The 19882-nt window shown below is 41.8% G+C and overlaps 2 protein-coding genes across 2 annotated transcripts; one reads left to right on the plus strand and one right to left on the minus strand.

Annotated features, from left to right (window-relative positions):
- Window positions 1-405: 405 nt before the first annotated feature.
- On the minus strand, window positions 406-4181 carry dcun1d2b (DCN1, defective in cullin neddylation 1, domain containing 2b). Its single transcript, XM_030780507.1, has 6 exons — window positions 3971-4181; window positions 3292-3460; window positions 2831-2961; window positions 2262-2344; window positions 736-832; window positions 406-485 (listed from the first exon to the last, which is right to left on the minus strand). Exons 1-6 carry the CDS (start codon window positions 4143-4145, stop codon window positions 406-408), a joined length of 735 nt encoding a protein of 244 aa, XP_030636367.1. The 5' UTR covers window positions 4146-4181.
- A 2240-nt stretch (window positions 4182-6421) lies between these two features.
- Window positions 6422-17855, plus strand: tmco3 (transmembrane and coiled-coil domains 3). Its single transcript, XM_030780157.1, has 13 exons — window positions 6422-6481; window positions 8083-8559; window positions 11197-11376; window positions 12736-12930; window positions 13466-13594; window positions 14034-14126; window positions 15443-15629; window positions 15720-15837; window positions 16265-16460; window positions 16649-16799; window positions 17045-17124; window positions 17307-17456; window positions 17640-17855. The coding sequence occupies exons 2-13, from the start codon at window positions 8110-8112 to the stop codon at window positions 17751-17753; spliced, it is 2043 nt and encodes a 680-aa protein (XP_030636017.1). The 5' UTR covers window positions 6422-6481; window positions 8083-8109; the 3' UTR covers window positions 17754-17855.
- Window positions 17856-19882: the final 2027 nt, after the last annotated feature.

Here is a 19882-nt window from a genome sequence, read left to right on the forward strand (position 1 = left end):
TTGCCCTGTCGCAGTGGAAGTCAAAAGGTGGCCGGAGGTAAAAATGAAGAGTCAGGTTGCCCGTTACCATAGCAACTACCCAGCGCCACCACCCAAGCAGGATTCAGGAAGCTCGCTAGCTTTGTGCCGAGGGGGCTGATTGGTCATCGCCCTTTTGATGGGAGCACACGTTAAAGCGGTCCTGACGACATCTTCATCTTGCCCATTCCTGATTGGCTGTTTCCTTTGTCCTCCAGCACGTTCCTCTGATCTGACTGTAGGATAGTTTCACTTAACTGATAAGTCTCTCTCTTTCTGTTTGTGTTTTTGATTCCTCTTTTTTTTTTAATTTTCCTTAAAAAAAATCCTTGAAAGTCAGAATAAAGAGATATGACTCCACTTCCCTCCCCAAGAGGCAGTTGGTAATTATAAGCTCTTGCGCTTGGCCCCTGTCACAATTGGTCGAGCAAATTCCACAAAGTCGTCTATAAGGACTGGCCACGCTCCTAAGAGTAGAAATAACATACAGACAATAGAATGATTTCAATCAGACTCCACTCTGAACCAATGACCCCGAGTGACTTCTTTTTGCCCTGTTTTATGATACTGAATAGGTGCCCCCTTTAACTTCAAGAATACCAGCTCTTTAATATTCAGCATTTCAGCAAAGAAGTGAAGCCCTGGATGTTCAACGGTGCTCTTTAACTCCTACCTCTACACCAGTTTCGTTACAGTGACATGACAGAACGGGCTTACCTTCCTCATCGTAATTTGACATGTCATCTGCGATCATGTTGCCAAAGTCCAGCAGCAAGTTCCACGTATCTTTGGGGATAGACCTTTTGTGATGTTCCTAAAGAGAAGAGCGGAAGATGAAAATGGAACACGTCCAAAACTCGAAGACAACAGCTATCCAATTTCTGCCCCTGAAGAGCAGGGTACTGTAGATTTTTCTCTCTGCCCTGTCAGAGAAGCCAAACAGATGACGCTATGGCCAATCAACTGAGCCAACTATTATTTCAACTGTTAGAGGTGAGAGAAGACATGACTGATTTTGGACTTCAGGGCCGGGGTGGAGTATCTCTGCTCAAGATCAATGGGCATCTCCCTCATTTTGAAAAAGCCCCATCCATTCGGTCTATGTATGTGCTATTCCCCAACCAACATGCCAGGTTCTACAAATGTAGGACAGGGTGATTGCTCATTCTTGGTATGAGCCGCTGAAAGCAGAAACCAGAGACCAGAGAAAATGGTTTGTCAGTTTATGACAACATTTATTATACTCAAATCTCACGCTGCAGCTAAAAGTGACCCAATTCCAACTTTTTTTTTTCCCCCATTAATATGTGACACAAATCAAACGCATGTAAAGCCATTTTAGTGGAAAAACAACATGCAGCATCCCAGCTTTTAGTTTTGATTTTGGTTACAAAATCTGATGCCAATACAAGCAACTAGTTAGCAGTCTGAATGAGAACAATCAAACTGGACTTGTTTGGCCTTTTAGTATGGCCCAAGTGATTTTTAGTTGCTAATCGAGGGGGGTAAAAAACACGTGTTGGATGTGGAGAGCGCTAAATACACAACTTCGGGGGTTTTTCCTGTTTTGATTATTGTCTCGGGTAGTCTGATGAATCTACAGACTGTCTCTACTCTCAATCACTCATAAAAGTAGGAGCTGGACTGCCGCAGTGTAATTTCAATGGTGAGTTTGTTCTCTTGGTGCAACTATCTAGACAGGAGCTGCATCTGCCTATCGTACATATGGGCCGTTTCAGGATGGCACACTCTGATACTGGGTGTGGGTCACTTTGCAAAATTAATGTGAACAGTCAGACAAAAAAAAAAAACTATTGAAAAGCAATTTGGAACTGTCTGCGGTGTGAAGGGAGCCATCAAGATGTTGAGTATTTTGGTAATAGTCTGTTTACACACAAAAGTATGGAATTTCAATTTCAATACCTCACAAAGTATTGTTTAAATCAGCTTGGTTTGTTTATGTCTGAAAAGTCTGTTATACCTAGAATGAAAACAGTTACCGCAACTGTCAATGTGTGTCTAAGCTTCCAATTCAATACTACTGTATCAGAAATATTATTTGAAGGTATTATTTGATGCTAATACAGACTGGGAACACCCACTTGTAAACGGCTGCCATTAGCCTTCTCAAATATTACAGTAAATGGACACTTACATGCATTAAGAAGAAAGGTAGGTTCACTCTTCCTGGATAAAATAACAACAACATTTACACAGATCTCTGCTCTAAGAGCTAGACTTACCAATAGAAACCTGTTCCAGAGGTCCAGAAACTTGAACCGGCCCGTCAGTACCAGGTTCCAATAAGCCACTGCCATCTCTAAATCTGAAACACAGACAGTGGTGAGAGACACATGGAAACGGTGAAAGACAGTGAAGAAAAGGGCAAAAGTGTTGGGGGGGGCAGGCTACACAGAGAGATCCATCCCCAATGTGGATCTGACAATGAGACTCTGTGTGGCAGCAACAAGAAGGGGTCACTGCAAAGAGACAAATAACACCTTTGTTTCTATGCCAACACTGGCCTGCAGAAGGCCCCCAATTCCAATTTAGGGCAAACCCATTTGTGTTCAGATGAGTGTACCATTCTGAAAAACACCACTGCAAACAGCAAATAACCAGGAATTCCCTCCAAGAAGTGAACATTTACAAGTATCATTGCACATTTGTCATCAACTCACACCAGATAGCCACTGTTAATTTAAGGACTCGTTCCGATGACAAAATTAAAATAGTTTCCTAATTAACAGACACTATCACCAGGTTGCTATGTTACTGTAAACAACAGAGGGTCTTTTGACGTGCCACTTACCTAAGCCTTTTTGGCCTGGGTTCTTGGCAAAGTTGAAGGTGAACTGGTAGAAGTCCTTGAACTTCGCAGGGTCTTTGAGCTCTTGTTCTAATCTGGGCAAAATAGCCCTCAGTTTCTCTGGACTGTCACAACTAAGAAATGGGGGACAGGGAGAATAAGACTTGCATGACCCTTAATCTAAAACTGTTCTGCAATCAATTACAGTTCCCAGTGCCCAAGGCCTAAACAATTCTGTTAAATCCACACTGGCACAACTAATTCAAATAATCTTGGGCTTGATTATCAGATGCTTAGTAGATGATTACTGAATAAGCCTCATGAGCTCAATAATTGTCCTCTGTGAGTGGCGTATTAAACCTTAAAAACCCCAATTGTATTCCATGAATTATAACTAAATACAATGCTATTAAGTATAATTGTTCAATCAAACGGTTATCAGAAGATGTTGTGAGATTTCTCACCCCAATTCAGACATGCCATCCAAGAACTCTTTCCGGCTGAATTCACATTGCGTGGCAGCCCGGAATTTCCAGGCCACCACCAGAATACTTAAGCTGGCCGGATCTAGGGTGAGGTCATCGCAGAACTGTTGGATCCCGTCAATGCCGATCTTATTCTCATCATGGGGATCTGGGGAGGGAGAATTTGGCACATACAGCGGACTGAAACACACCACTGAAATGAAGTGAGGTAGGGTTGCAGACAACCCTTTTCCTCAAGGGACAGTGCATGTGGAGTTTTTCTGGATGTCTTTTTAATCGGAAACAGATCTTTGTGGACAAGATGAGCACATCCTCTACCCTGGCAGCTCCTTCAAAGTATTACAGTCAGTGTAGAAACTCAGTGTAAATTTGCACATAAAACCAGCCTTCCAAGAAAGGGCCATAACATCCCTAAGATTAAAAAATATATCTACAGAAATTATAAAAAGAGAGTAAGATAATTATAAAGAGAAAGAGAAAATAGGATAATCAATACAATAAGTCAGTGACAAAATATTTTGGGATAATTCGACCGCCGAAACCACACATAAACATATATTTTTAAGCCCAATTAGTCAATGTGTCCTGAAATCAGACAGACTTAATAGTCTTCAGTCAATATTGTAGATATACAGACACAATATGCGGTAGAGCCTACCTTTGTAGCGATTATACAGCTGTTCCAGCTTCTTGCGGTCCACTGAGGTTTTCATGGATTCTTTGTAGTAGAGATCTGGGTTCTGGAAGTAGTTGTCAGTGGCCACTTCTAGTTTCCAGTCATTCTGTGTGAGGCAGTACACAGCAGTCCTCTCCCCAGCCTGGGTAAAGGACATGAACTGACGAACCTTGTCCTTCTGTGATGACTTCAGCTTATGCTGCAGAAGGAGAAGAAGACATCAAATGACCCACGTGTTTAAGTTTCATCTTAAGGTGAGGAGCATATGGATCTTGGTATCAGAGGAAATCACTCAGGGCACACGCCCTTTGTCAGGATAGGTCAGGTCTGTGTTGTCACACCTGTCATCAGGAACTGAGCAGAGTATACTATGCAGAGATCACAGAGGGCAAGATGGACACTAACTCAGGTGCTGAATATGCTTGACAAAACTCTTACTCCAAACCAGCTGTGCAATACAAATACAAATTCTCACAAGCAAATATGTTCTTGGCTACAAAAACTTCTATATTTTGTGAACGAACTACTGCAAAGAAAGGCCCGTCGAGTGTGTTAGATGAAATCTAATAAGTCAGTGCAAACGCGTGAAACTTCCACCACAATCTTCATAGGACTGACAATACATTTATCATCGTGTCTCTTATATATCGGTAACCGTAAGCGATAAGGGAAGTTGTTTTCTTTGAGGGCTCAATAATTGCTTCACAAATACAACATAAACAGTACATACGTTCAACCTGGAGAGTTGGCTACAGGGCCGCGCAGCGCGCTCAAAACTAAACGCAACGTCGACAAGAATGTCAACTGTCAAAACGAAGCTCACGTCAAAACACACTATAAAGGACAATCGTAAACACGTTTAACACGAAAGATAGACCATAAGCGCCACCCCACTGTGAACACACTGGACGCACGACGAAACGAACATTGACAGTCTTGACCGTAGCTTTGCTCATTAGATGCTTATTGGCAGAAGTACAGTCCAGCGATGATGTGAATTTCTCTTCGTCCTGCAGAGATGACCCACCCGGCTTCAGCAACGCAGTCATTCACGACCCGGTTCATGGGCCAGTCCATTTGGACAGCCCCTCTGCCTCAGCTCGCATAAGCAGCATACCAAAAAGGGAAAAGTACGTGCCCAGCAAGCACGGGTCTCAGCTCTCAAAATACCAACAACTGACCTTCCATTTCCCTGATAAATTGCTAGTGAAATACAGTGACAATGCGACACTGGCAAAGGACACCCTCATTTTTCCGACAACCAAGCCTCCCAGGCGTAGAGCATAAACCTCCTTTGCACTGCAATGCTCTGTTGTCTGGTCAGTCTCACGTTTGGGTTTATTATTTTTATCTTTACCTACCATTTTATCACCCGCTGTTTGACCAAGTTGATAGCCAACAGCCCCTTCCACGCCTGCGCGGGAGCCTACTGAAACTGCGCTAGAAAACGGGAGTGTTTGTTTGGGCGTTTGGCTGCAGGGAAGTGTAGTCCTACTCGGAATGAGAGATTTTGTCATGTCTTGGTCAGTAACTCCAAGACGTTCAGCGAGGTACAACTTAATTGTTATTTTGCATTTATGAGCAATATATAAAAGGCTGAGATAGACATATATATTTGCACGAATCATGAATGGCCAGACCAAATAGAGCTCTAACTGGCAAACTGTTTGAAATACTAATATTTGCCATTGTATCGAAAGAAAGAGATGCTATTCATAAATTTAAAATGATTAAAAGGGTTGCGAATCACCTCTCAAAAGGAATCAACTTAAATAAGTCACAATCGGTGAATTTACGTGTGGAATCATTACAATCGAACTACATATCCCATATTACAGTGCAAATATGGACACGGTCGTCCTGATTTGTTTCGGAAGTAAAGAAATTCCGATTTTGAGGTTATAAATCTGATGTTACATTGTAAGGAATGAGCTGGACATTTCCAGATCTACACAGTCATGTGTGCACGGCCCCGACTGTTAATTCCGTCACACATATTCTGAAACTTTCGGTAAAGTTTGACACTATTTAAGCTGTTTTGCTGATGTACAGGAGCCGCTGTGGCTAGCATGAGTTGGCTTCGACCATTCTCTTTTTAGCTTAGCACTGCAAACAAGCGCACTACTCGAAATATTACAGACGGACCGACTCTGGTTAGCCGAGGTTAATCGCTTAGCTATCAGCCTTACGTCGGGAGTTTGTCTCAGAATATTATCGCATCATTTGTAAAATACACTGTCATGTCATGTAAAAAAAGGGATTACCTGACCCAGTTTCCACCCGAACAGGACTTGCGCTGTTGGTCGACTGAGGCGCCAACAACGTTGCTGTAACTGTTAAAACTTGCTTCGTAAAGGTGCCTGCCTCCTGTCACTCCTCAACGCTGGCTTGTAATATGTGGCGTCTGGGGAGGGGTGGCATTACAAGAGCCCAATTGTTTTCTACATTCACTCTGGAGCCCGGTGCTGCGTGGACGGCGTAGCATTCTAGTAGGTATCCTGTTTAAATTTTCGCCAATTATTATCAACTTAGACATATCGGTTGTTATCCGGCTCTCTCCTGGTGCTGTTGGACACTGTGTTGGTTGGCAATCAGAAGGTCTTTGCTTTCGAGTGAAAAACTGTGGAAGCATTCGATGAAATCAGCTAATATGACAACTGTGATCTTTGAATATTTACCTGACCGACCTACTTGAATGTTATGCACAGAAGTCAAATCATTGTATTTCTGTTTTTAGGTGTGTGTGTGTGTGTGTGTGTGTGAGAGAGAGAGAGAGAGAGAGAGAGAAAGAGATTAATAAAACGGCGTGAACACTAGAAGGCAGAAATTTTTAGCAGGCATTGGAGGTATTGGAGGTCGTAAGTAACCAACCACTTTAATTCAAGGCAAAACAGTCGTCTTCATAACCTCACTTCTTTCTTTCTTTTTTTTTTTCGTTTTTCATGCTGCACAGTAAAACTGTCAACACATTAATAGCTATACAGCATATGAGAAGTGACATATTATAGCAATACAGCCTCACAGTTGTTGACAGTTACGTCGGGCAGTAAATATACCTCATGTTCCACACGTGAAACTAGGCTACAGCTATTTTCTGTGGATTTAAGTTCTCACTGGTAAGGCTTCAGCAGTAGAGCCTCCTGTTATGACTGCATTTTTTAGCTTCATTGTACAAGATTTTGGCCTAGTTATCTCCACCTTTCTCTCCTCTCGGGAATGACAGTAACAGCTGGTCCACAATGACTCTATGGTCTTAAGACACAGGATACAGGTGTTTCAGCGCAAGTAATTCTACCTCCACTTTGTTTGAGTAGCTCAAACATGGACTCCACCTTTGTCAACCTATGACGATATTCTGCTCTGTCTAACACAGCCACCAAATGCAGAGAAAGACAGACAGAGGCTGGCAGCAAAGTTTTGCGTTTGTTTTTTTTCCTTCTGTTGTCATGATGTGGTCACATTCTAAAAATCTTTGATAATGAAGGCTACTTTGAGTAATTGCAGTGTGATTTGGATCGCAGATATTTATGTTTTCCGGATCAAATCAGGATTAGGGCAGTTATGAGTGCATTTCTTTTTGTTGTTATATTTGATGAGCATCCCGATTCCAACAGGTTTTGTAGATTTGATTGTTTTGGAATGAGGAAATATATACCTAAGCTGTTTAACCCTGAGGCCAAAGTGCAGTGCACAGCTGCCTTTAAGCCCTGATTTACCATTAGCTGTATATGGTTCTTGAAAAACCAGTCCTACAACAACTCATAGATCAGTTCTAGCAGCAGTTATCTGCATTGCTTAAGAAATTCTAGGAAATGTATAGCCTTCAGCATATTTACTTTAGGCCAGAATCACCTTAAGTGGAAATCAGAAAATTGATCCAAGTAATTTTTTTTAATTTTATTTTATTATTATTATTTTTTTTTTACTGTTGACATGGTGATTATTAACACTATTTATATAAAGGCTTATACCAAGACCATCTGCTCATATGGACAGCACCAAATACCGATGCACAGGATGGTGAAATAGCTAGGTATAGGTGGTACAGTGAACTGCCTCACTCTCTCTCTCTCTCTCACTCTCTCCCCCCCCAGTGTAGGAGTGATAGCAGAGCTGGGTGGATGCAACCTCTGTGTGTGCTGCTGTGCCTCAGCCTTGTGGGGGCGCTGCAGCAGCAGAGGGAGCAGCAGCAGAAGGAGCAGGTGGCCCAGCATGCTATCAAGCTGCACCGCGGGAAAGTGGACGCAGCCACCGCTGCACACAGCCACAACTGGGTGGCCAAGAACTGCCGGCGGCTCTCCGGCCTCCTCCGGCAAAAGAGCGCCGCCGTCCAGAAGCTCACGGCCGCGGCCGCCGCGGTCCTCCGCGACCGGGCGCTCTCCGACGCGGAGAAGTTGTTCCAGGTCCACACGCTGGAAGTTTTCCAGAAGGAACTGAATGAGAGCGAGCGCTCCGTCTTCCAGGCCGTGCTGGGCCTTCAGCGTGTGTTGCGCGGAGACTACAGGGATGTGGTCAGCATGAAAGAAAGCAGTCGGCAGAGACTGGAGGCGCTTAGGGAGGCTGCCATCAAGGTGAGGAGTTTGGGGGACGGAGGAGGTCATTTTGGTTAGGTCTGGAGGTGGCCGTATTCGTGATATTTGCGGAAAAGTGTAAACCACGTTGATGAGGGCTTTTTTTGGGAGGTGTCTTTAATGTCAGAGCCTGTCGGTTATTGTTGCCATGATAACTCTGAAATGACTCCGTGCTCAGATACTGTAATGGATGGAAGTGCTTATATGAGTCAGTTTAAAACTTCAAACTTGAAAGTAGACAATCAAAGTTTTAGTGACTCACAATCATATATTGTCTATTGTTTCTGGGCAATAAGCCCAGAAATCAAATAATGATGTAATGACGGTTATGTATTTCTGTACCCAGGTCTAGGGCCATTTAGGCAAATGGGTATGCTTATATATTCTATTCCGTTTCTTTTCAGTAGACAAGTGGTAGTTTGTAGTTAAAGGGCCAATAAGGATCCCTGGGACTTGAGTGGTTAAGTGTTGTTGGCAGTCTAAGTTGCTCGACTGTTGTTTCCTTGGCAACTGTGGCATAGAGGAGGTCTGATGAACTCCCAGAGCTTTCAGCTAGAGAGGAGACTCTTATCTCTGACACACTGAAGGACAGCACCAAGGAGCTGGGTTGGGGAGGGGACAGCATTACACTCCAAAACATGCTGCTATCTGTTTATACCAGATGCAAGTGTGTCGTTGTGTGTTTGTGTGTGTGTGTGAGGCAGCAAAAGGTCCGGGTGCGGTCCATGAATGTCAATAGTGGGGGGTGGGGGGGTGTTAAGGTTTTTTTTTTTCTCACATTAACTGCAGTGTCTTGAGCAAAAGTCCACTGTAACTGAAACATCTTGACCAGTTTCCTATAATGCCATATAGAATAAAACAAAGTTTATTATCATACCAAAAATAGAACATTTATTCATCACAGCAGTAGGTAAGAGGCATAACAACCAATAGAGATGTGAGCTTTTGGGGAGGGAAAAATTGCTGGATGGAACAAGGCATCATTTTAGTCTAAATACGCCTGTATATGTATGAATATATCTGAACACAGTGCTGTGATAAAGTATTTGCCCCCTCCCCGATTTCTTCTATTTTTGCATATTTGTCACACTTAAATGTTTCAGATCATCAAACTAATTTCAGTATTAGACAAAGATAACCAGAGTAAACACAAAATGCAGTTTTTTAAATGATGATTTCATTTAACAAAGGAAAAAAGCTATCCAACCCTGCCTGGCCCTGTGTGTAAAAGTAATTGCCCCCTTATTTACTACATCAACCAATTAACCAAATTTAATTGATAATTAGGTTCAATTTCAATAGACACACCCAGGCATGATTACTGCCAGACCTGATGAATCTGAACATCACTTAAATAGAGCCTGTCTGGCAATGTGAAGCAGGCTGAAAGGTCTCAAAAAGCAGCACCTGATGCCACGATCCAAAGAAATTTAAGAACAGATGGGAAACAAAGTCATTGACATCTGTCAGTCTGGAAAGGGTTACAAAGACTCCAGCGAACAACGGTGAGAGCCATTATCTACAAATGGAGAAAACTTGGAACAGTGGTGAACCCTCCCAGGAGTGGCCAGCCTACCAAAATTCCTCCAAGAGCGCATCGATGACTCACCCAGGAAGTCACGAAAGAGCCTATACGAATACCTAAAGAGCTGCAGCCCTGGGCAAAACTGGGCAAAGATGGCATCCATGGAAGAGTTCCAATGCGAAAAAACCACTGCTGACCAAAAAGAACACAAAGGCTTGTCCAACATTTGCCAAAAAGCATCTTGATGACCCCTAAGACTTTTGGGATAGTATTCTGTAGACTGATGAGTCAAAAGTGGAACTTTTTGGAAGACATGGGTCCTCGTTACATCTAGTGTAAAGTTAACACAGCATACCACAATAAGAACATCATACCAACAGTCAAACGCGGTGGCGGTAGTGTGATGGTGATGGTCTGGGGCTGCTTTGCTGCTTCAGGACCTGGATGACTTGCCATAAGTGATGGAACTGTGAATTCTGCTCTGTGCCAGAAAATCCTGAAGGACAATGTCCGGTCATTAGTTAGTGACCGGAAGCTCGAGCGTAGTCGGGGTATGCTGCAGAACGATGATCCGAAGCACACAAGCAAGTCCACCTCCGAATGGCTCAAAAGAAACAAAATGAAGGCTTTGGAGTGGCTTAGTCAAAGTCCGGACTTGAATCCGATTGAGACGCTGTGGCGTGACCTTAAACAGGCAGCTCAGGCTCGAAAACCCTCCAGTGTGGCTAAGTTAAAACTATTCCGTACAGAAGAGTGGGCTGAAATTCTTCCACTGCGATGTAAAAGACTCATTGTCAATTATCGCAAACGTTTGATTGCAGTTGTTTCCGCCGAGGCAGTTGCTACCGCCCACATTGTCTTTGTCTAATATTAAAATTAGCTGGATGATCTGAAACATTTAAATGTTACAAATAAGCAAAAATAGAAGAAATCGGGAAGAGGGCAAAGACTTTTTGACAGCACTGTATATATGTATGCACTGGGTTTTGGTAGTATGTGAGTAAATGATTATTCTTAACTGTACATGCAATAATTAGTATTATCTCTATGCTTGCATGTACATTTGCACGTGCGTGCGTATATGCGTGCTTGCGTTTTTTGGGCCTCTGCAGGAGGAGAGGGAGTATGTGGAACTGATGGCTGCGGAGAAGCACCAGCAGGAGGCGCTGAAGGTGGCTCAGGATCAGAATAAGACTCTGTCCATGCTGGATGAGATCCTGGAGGATGTGAGGAAGGCTGCAGACCGGCTGGAGGAAGAGATTGAGGACCACGCCTTTGACAACAACAAACAGGTCAGACCTTGTCTCATACTTACAGAGCACTGAGAAACAAACAAACCAACCAACCAACAAACAAATAGGTCAGGGCTTATCTTAGTCTTAAATAGCACTGAGAAACAAACAAACAAACAAACAGGTCAGGGCATGTCTCCGTCTTAAATAGCACTGAGAAACAAACAAACAAACAGGTCAGGGCATGTCTCCGTCTTAAAGAGCACTGAGAAACAAGCAAACAAACATGTCAGGCCTTGTCTCAGTCTTAAAGAACACTGAGAAACAAGCAAACAAACATGTCAGGCCTTGTCTCAGTCTTAAAGAACACTGAGAAACAAGCAAACAGAGAAACAAGCAAACAAACAAACAAACAAACAAACAGGTCAGGGCTTAAAAAGGCCAAGGCCATGCTCTAAAGTTTCAGCTCTATGAGACCATGCCCCTAACACTAATGAAGCGTGTGACATGAAAACCATGTGATACTGAATTCTTGGGGAACTGGCTTGACTCCCACAAACCTTCTCCCATATTTCTCATTTTCAGATCATTAATTAATGAGGGAGAGTGAGAGAACTCATGACAGAAAGTGTTTTCGTTGCAAGCCATACAAAGTCAGTCTTTTGGCCGAGATCTCTGACTGTCTTTAACATGTAATACCACACCTGCAACTGTGAGGAACAGGTTGGACTGCACTTAAAAACACAATGCACTGTGTCTTAAACCCACTAAAGTACTAACTGTACGTCTATATTACATTCAGTTTTCAAGAGACAGCTAAGTCAAGTTTCATACACAGTTTCTGAAAGTTTGTCTACGTTTTCATAACTCTTGAAGGCAGTTTGTTGATGGACACACTGAGAACTAATGACACAGTTTCTCACTGGTCGCTTTTGTGTTGTGCGTATTTCTCTCTGCAGAGCTTTAGTTTTCCATGTTGTTACACACAGTGTAAACCTGTCGCCGAGTAATTACTTGTCCTTTTTACGCAGCGCTGAACAGACCTGTTTGTTTGATAGAGTTTAATGATCGTCCCTGTTATGGCAATCGTAAACACTATTTCTCTGTTCCTTCTTTCCTCGTACTCGTGTAAAGGGATTATGTGAAGGCACCAAAAATAGAAAGACTCCATATGTATCATATTTGAGTCCTATCTGTAATGGTTTTCATTTGCCTCATTTTGCCTAATTTGAAATCTAAATTTGATATGTGCAATTCAGGGGAGAATCTGTATGCTTTCAAACGTGTTAATGATTTGCTCTGAATTCTACAAAATTTTGACTTGGCCTCAAAACCATGCTAATTTGTCCTCTCACTCCCTTTTTTTTTTTCTCTCTCTCTCTCTCGCTCTCGCTCTCTCTCTTCTTTGTCTTTATTCAGATAAAAGGGGTCAATGTAGAGGCAGTCCTAAGGGTTGAGGATGATGAGGAGGACGTTAAGAGGAAGAACGCGTCGAAACAGGAGGTGAAGGGCGACCTCGGACTGAGCATGCTCATTGACTCCCAGAATAACCGGTATGTTCTGACCAAACCGCGGGACTCCACCATGCCGCGGGCCGACCACCACTTCATCAAGGTAAGCAGCCTGATTCCTCACGTCTGACCGTTCACCCTCAGTGGCACCGAGGTGTTTGTTTACATGTTTACCCACGGTTAATGCAAATTAAAATTGTTTGCACAAAAACACATTAAAAGAATCTGTGACTAGTCCAGAGCAAACACATATGGTCGGTACAGTTGATAGTATGTTTGTGTTAGAGTTATGCTGTATTTTGTCTTTGTTTAGTCCAGGAAACTTGTCTTTTTGATGTCATTTAATCAAAAACGAAATAATTTGAGTATATGTCTGATAATCTAACATGCTTTATGTAATTGCGAGAATGTGAGAATCTATAGCGTTTTAGCCTCGCACTTTCAAAGTGCTTCTGAGGTCTTATTTAAATTATCCAGCTTGCATCAAACTTGCTTTAATACTGTCTGTTTGCGCCTGATAGTGTTTGGGTCAAGCTAAGAACATCAGGAGTCTTGCACATTAAAAGTGTTTTCTGACAGTTTCTGGCTGATGCCAAATGGACTTGCTTTAACATGTTTATCTGCATTTGCCCAACCAGGATTTGGTATCTGTGGTTATGCTGTCCCTACCATGTGGCTGGTTGTGTACACTGATGGGGCTTCCTCCCATGTTTGGCTACATAGTCTCCGGTGTCTTGTTGGGACCGTCTGGACTTAACAGTATAAAGGTAAGTCACACATCAAACAGTGAATGCGTTGTTGTGTATGAGATCCAGTTTGTTTTGCATGTAACATTAGCTGTGGATCCCTGTATTTGTACCTAATCTGAATATTTTGGCACTTGTGCAGACAGCAGGTGATGTATTTAAACATCCATAACCACACGGACTCCATTTGGCGAGTGTTAAGTGTTATGCGCAACAACACACTGTAGGGAATTTCAGCACCTGTTTGTTGCTTTTCACTGACACCATACAAGAAGTGCTTTGATAAATATTTTTGTCCAACTAGATGGAATTTGACCTTTTAGAGAAATAAAAATGAAAACATATTCAATCCCGTCCTCTCTCTGCTCATGAGTTTATTTTCACAGAGACTTTTTTTTTTTTCCACACAGAATAAGCTAAGCTTTATCACTCATATCTGTGTGTTTATCTCTCCTGTTAGTCTATGGTACAGGTGGAGACACTGGGAGAGTTGGGCGTGTTCTTTACTTTGTTTGTGGTTGGACTGGAGTTCTCACCTGAACGCCTACACAAGGTATCAAACTATACCAGTTTAATATTTACCTTATTCCTCCCATACATTAGACAATCAAAGCACATTCATCAACATGGCTCTGTAAATTATTGTCTGTTCATAAAAGGAGATGGTTTAGTTATTGAAGGACTTCCACTTTTTCCAAAATGGTATCACGGGGGTACACATGCGCACGCGCACGCACACACACACACACACACGCCCACACATACAGTCAGATACGCACACAAACGCACACAAACACGCACACACTCACACACACAAAATATTACTGTGCTCTGACTTACAGACTACTGCACATTTAAAGCATGACTCACACAACCACATATTTATTGACAACAAAGCTGTTGTAGCAACCACTAATCTTCTGAAGTATATTTTCATTTTTATGCTGTTGTGGTCTTTCTGCCCTTCTCCTGCGTGCTGACTTACCAATAACAATACTGCTGTTAGAATCAGTTCTGAACTGAACTGAAAACTGAGAAATTCCATTTCAATTCTGGTAAACAGACTTTCAAGAGGTAGAATTGGAATTGAATAGGAACTACTGGAAGCAGAATTCAGTTCAACAAAATATTGAAAGTTTGATATTAGAAATATTAGCCGCATTACTTCAGATATAAATTATGTTATGATGTAAATCAGAAAATTAAGTATTAAATTTTGTTAATTAATGTTTAATTCTACATTCTATGCAAAGATAACTTTGAAGTGCTTCTCATTTGATATTGTAGAAAACAAATTTTTATACAAAATATGAGTTTTAAGTTCAGTTCAACTATCTCCGATTGCAACTTCCTCAATGGATTTTTCCGCTGATTTTCATTTACTCATAGACTGACCCAAATCCTGCCTTCCATAAATGTCTGAAAATTAATTTCACAAAGAGTTCCTCTCTTTACTTTTTTGCGACTGTGATTCATTCCTACCAGTCCACGTTCTGTTTTTTTTCTTCTTCTTCTTCTTCTTCTTTTTCTATTTCTTTTTTTTTTTTCCCACGTGTATGCTTCATCTTTCCCTCACTGCTGTCCTCCCACGGTCTCTGGAATGTTTCTTAATGACTGAAAGACTAACTGACTGGGCCAGTCATTCCTTTCACAACAAAAGCTGTGACATGTCTTTGACTCCATGCATTGTGTTTATGACATAGACTTAGGTCTGTAGGTACAAAGGAACTCGTCCGTGTGAACCTTCTTTTTCATTTGCCTCTCTTACATTGAACCCATCCACGGTTCAAAAGTTCGTACCGATCCCAGATCAGCTTTCAAGGGTTATACGTACCATCCATTCATACGCGGTATGGCTTTTTGTAACAGGTGTGGAAGATCTCCGTGCAGGGCTCGTGTTACCTGAGTCTCCTGATGGTGGGAGCAGGGCTCCTTTGGGGCAAGGTGTTAGGCCTCCACCCCACTCAGACTGTCTTCATCTCCAGCTGTCTGTCACTGTCCAGTACACCTCTGGTGTCTCGCTTCCTCTCCGGAGCATCCAGGGGGGAGAAGGATGGTATGTGTGTTTGTGTGTGTGTGTGTGTTGCAGGAAGTCGTATGCAAAATGTATTCTGGCTTATGTGCATGCGTGTGTGTGTGTGTTTAGGTGAATTGGACTACAGCAGTGTTTTACTGGGAATGCTGGTTATGCAGGATGTCCAGTTGGGCCTCTTTATTGCTGTCATGCCCACGCTTATCCAAGCAGGAAACGGAGACATGGACAGGTGAATTTGCTCACATAAATGCACATACACACCTGCTCCTCCAAACACCTGTGTACACAGACACATGCACACCTTCAGAGTATGACTGATGGCAAAAGGTTAGCCGTGTTTTGTCTTTTCCCTATATTAGGGTGTGCTCTCAGCATCCGAATGGCTGTCATATACATTTTAAATGTTTGTTTTGTTTTTTGACAGTATTAATTGTTCCATAATGCAATTTTGTTTTCTGACTTGAAAAACAATGCTCTGATTTCTTGTTTATTACGGTTGATTGCTTAACTGCTGGTACCATAGTTGAATGTTCTGAACTTTATTGTGCTAATTGACCTTGACTGGAGACTTTGATGAATATTGCTACTCTGGAGCCCTCTAATTGGCTGCCTCTTTCTGTCACTGTGCTCTCATTGGGTATGTCTCTTTATTGCAGTGTTCTGATCGGAGGTTTTCATGTCCTGATGCTCTTGGCACAAGTGCTGGTCTCCCTGGCAGCTGTCTTGGTTCTGTGCATGTTCCTCAGGTCCCACCTGATTGGTCCATTCTACAGGAAGCTTCACGCCGAGTGCAGGGGCAGTAAGGAAATCCTGGTACTCGGCACGACTGCGTTTGTTTTCTTCATGCTTACGGTACATGATTCATCTTTTGTTCTTTTCTCTTTTGATCTGTTAGCCCAAGCTGAAGAACACAGCTAGTTTCCTCTAGCCTTTTCTAGAATCCATAGACCACTAAGTTTTTCCTAAACATTCTGGTGAGATTTTGCCTATGAAGAGGGCACTTTCAGGGGAGGCATCCTAACATTCCTAAATCTTTGCAGGTGACAGAATTCCTGGATGTTTCCATGGAGTTAGGTTGTTTTGTGGCTGGAGCACTCCTCTCATCACAAGGTCACATGGTCACCAGTGAGGTCATGAGTTGCATTGAGCCAATCAGAGACTTCCTGGCTATTATTTTCTTTGCATCCATTGGTGAGTAAGCTGTCTTTCAAATGAAATAATAGTAGTTTTTGGTCTGAACCACTAAGCTAGAATTTTTTAGAATTTTCTTTTTTTCCAGCACATTAATGTGTGATATATACATCAAATCTATATATGCTCCTTTGTTTTTGATAATGGATGGCAGCTATATTAAAATCAATAACACATGGCTCTAATGTGATGATCACAATACTAATGTTTCTGTTTTTTTCTCAATTGTTTCTTGCTTCTTAAAGGACTTCATGTGTTCCCAACTTTTGTTTTATATGAATTAACCATCCTGTTGGTCCTGACGTTGTCACTGGTGATTATGAAGGTATGATCTCCACACTGTTGACTTTCACTTTTGTCTGCTTTTCCACTATTCAGAACTACATAATATATGGTGGTATAAAGTAACCTATGCAGTATTGTAAGTATTTCTCTAAACCATTTCTCTTTTTCTGTCCCTCTCTCTCTTTCTGTCTCTTTTCTTATTATTCACATTCTCTCTCTAAGTTTATCATGGCAGTGTTGGTTCTGTCTGCTATCCTGCCCCGTGGCTCTCGACACATCCGCTGGCTGGTGTCAGCTGGCCTGGCACAAGTCAGCGAGTTCTCCTTCGTACTGGGCAGCCGTGCCCGCCGGGCTGGCATCATTTCTCGAGAGGTGAGCGCTGGCACTAGCGCCCTCTCCCGCTCACTGACCTTGTCACCCACGTATTCACGAAAAGAAGAATTAACTTTTAAAGTTGCATCAGCTTTTTCAATGACGTATCATACCTGCCTCCATTTCACAGTTATCTTCTCCTGTTCTTTCTCTCACTTTGTGTTGGGGTCTCTCTCTTTTCAGGTGTATCTTTTGGTTCTTAGTGTCACCACGCTCAGTCTGCTTTTGGCACCGGTGCTGTGGAGAGCTGCCACACTGAAGTTCATCCCTCGGACAGATCGGAAAACATCTACCTGACCCAACAGCATCCTGGGTCTTGTCCTTTGCCTGCTGTGCCAGGCGCTACAGTAACATCATGATGAACAATAGTGGCATTTTGAATGTTTACACTAGCACTACATTAGAGCAGATGCTAAATGACAAAGAAAATAGTACTTTTTCTTCTAAAGGGTAAAAAGGGATTTTTTTTTTGATATTTTATATTTTGTTCTCCATTATTTTTTATAATGTCTGTGTTAACCATAATAGATTATTTATTTTCACCTTTTTCAACATATGTTCAGATAGCACAATTTATGCTCATGATCAGAAGCACACAAACACAATTCTATTATTCAGATTTGATCATGTTAACATATGCTAGAATGACAGATATATCCCTACATCTCTCACTCAGTCAACTGTGAGAGAAAGGCACAGGTTGCAAAGTTTGCAACCTCTATAAATGAGTTAGGAAACTAACACATGTATCATGTATATGTACATATGTGTGTGTGTGTATATTTATGTATATACACACACACGCACACACACATATTACATACATTATAGAATGCAATCAGTAATGCTCATCTACAGTGCTCAGTAAAAGAAAAGGGTTGGAAAAAAAAAACCCCACCAAAAAACCACAAATGTTCAAGATGTTCAAGTTGCAAGCCAGAACTTATGGAAGAAAGGTAGAACATGGCACACACATACCAACCTGTCTGATTACATCAGCCAGTTTGGTTTTAGGCACAGACATGCAACCAGCATTTTCGAGATACAGACAGGCACGCATTCTTAAGGCTCCTGATAAGAGTTAGTCGTCTAAGAATGAAGTAGCATTTCCAACTACAGGAAACTGACAGGCCAGACAGAAGTGTGCAGGTGGAGGCTCTTAAAGAAAAGTGATCTACATTGTTCTTTTACATGCGTTGCTTTCCTAGCATGTAAGGACACAACTTTTTATGAGACTACTTTGAATCAATAAGAGCACATGTTTGTGCCTTTTCAGTTCCAATTCTCATTCCATAAACCGGAATACATCTCTTACCTCGTTAAATGCCCATCAGTGACTTTCAGTTCATAGCTGAATTTCGGTTCCCTTTTTTTTTCTCTCTTTTCTGATTTGACCGTGTCACAGTTCAGCTGTCCTCAACCTTGATATGAATGTTAAGAAAAATTGCTCACAATAATTAATTGTGAATTCATCTGTGGAAAATGGTAATTTAGTCATATTAGAGTACAACTTCAGCACAACTTGTAAATATGAAGTATCAATGACTTTATTGATATTGTAGCAGCCGCCTGTTAGGCTAGTCCCCAGCTGGTACCAACTGTACTTCTGTTCATTTTGCTGTGACATACATTATGTGGAGTCCGGAATTACACTAAAGGCCACACTTGTTCTCTGTCAAATAAGTAATTCTTTCCATAAAGAGAAACTGTAATCTACTAATTGTGCAAAACCACCCCCAAGATTCTGAAAAGTCAGAGTTAGGCAACTGTCCTCCTTAATGTTGGTTTCAGGCCACCCTCGTGTTCACCTGGTGCAGTCAATCAATATCTGGGTGAGTCTCTGAATATTGTACAGGATTAAATTTGGATTAGATGAAAAACATGATAGAATACAGGAAGAGGCAGTAGTGGGGATGTTGACTAACCTTCTGCTAAATAGCTGGCATATTCTAATAAGCCTTTCTCAAGCTACTGTTCTGTATATGAATGCAAGTCTTAAATACTGTATATCAATGGCTATAGTGAGACGACTACTCATGAAGGACAATGATTAATTAAAGTGGACTGTTGCAAAGCCATTGCAATACACTAACCAAATGGAGTTTGACCCACCAGCTGAAATGAAAAGAACTCTCCAAAGATGCATTGTCTGGGATTGTGAGACCAAATACAGTTGATTATTTGTAAAGGTTATACACTGAATAATATACAAGCCATTTGCCAAATAAATATATGTTTATTAAATGCTGAGGAGCTGGAAATGGAAATAACTTTTTTAAGCAGTGCAGAGTTAACATTGACGATAACACATTAACTGGGTCTCTACAAACGAACTGGATTATGTAAGCAAGGCAATATCGAGTTTACACGATAATTGAATTCATATGCTGACTACTGTCCTTCTTCAAGAATTTAAATTTACAACC

The sequence above is a fragment of the Chanos chanos genome, chromosome 7 (genome assembly GCF_902362185.1).
Source record: "Chanos chanos chromosome 7, fChaCha1.1, whole genome shotgun sequence".
NCBI lineage: Eukaryota > Metazoa > Chordata > Actinopteri > Gonorynchiformes > Chanidae > Chanos > Chanos chanos.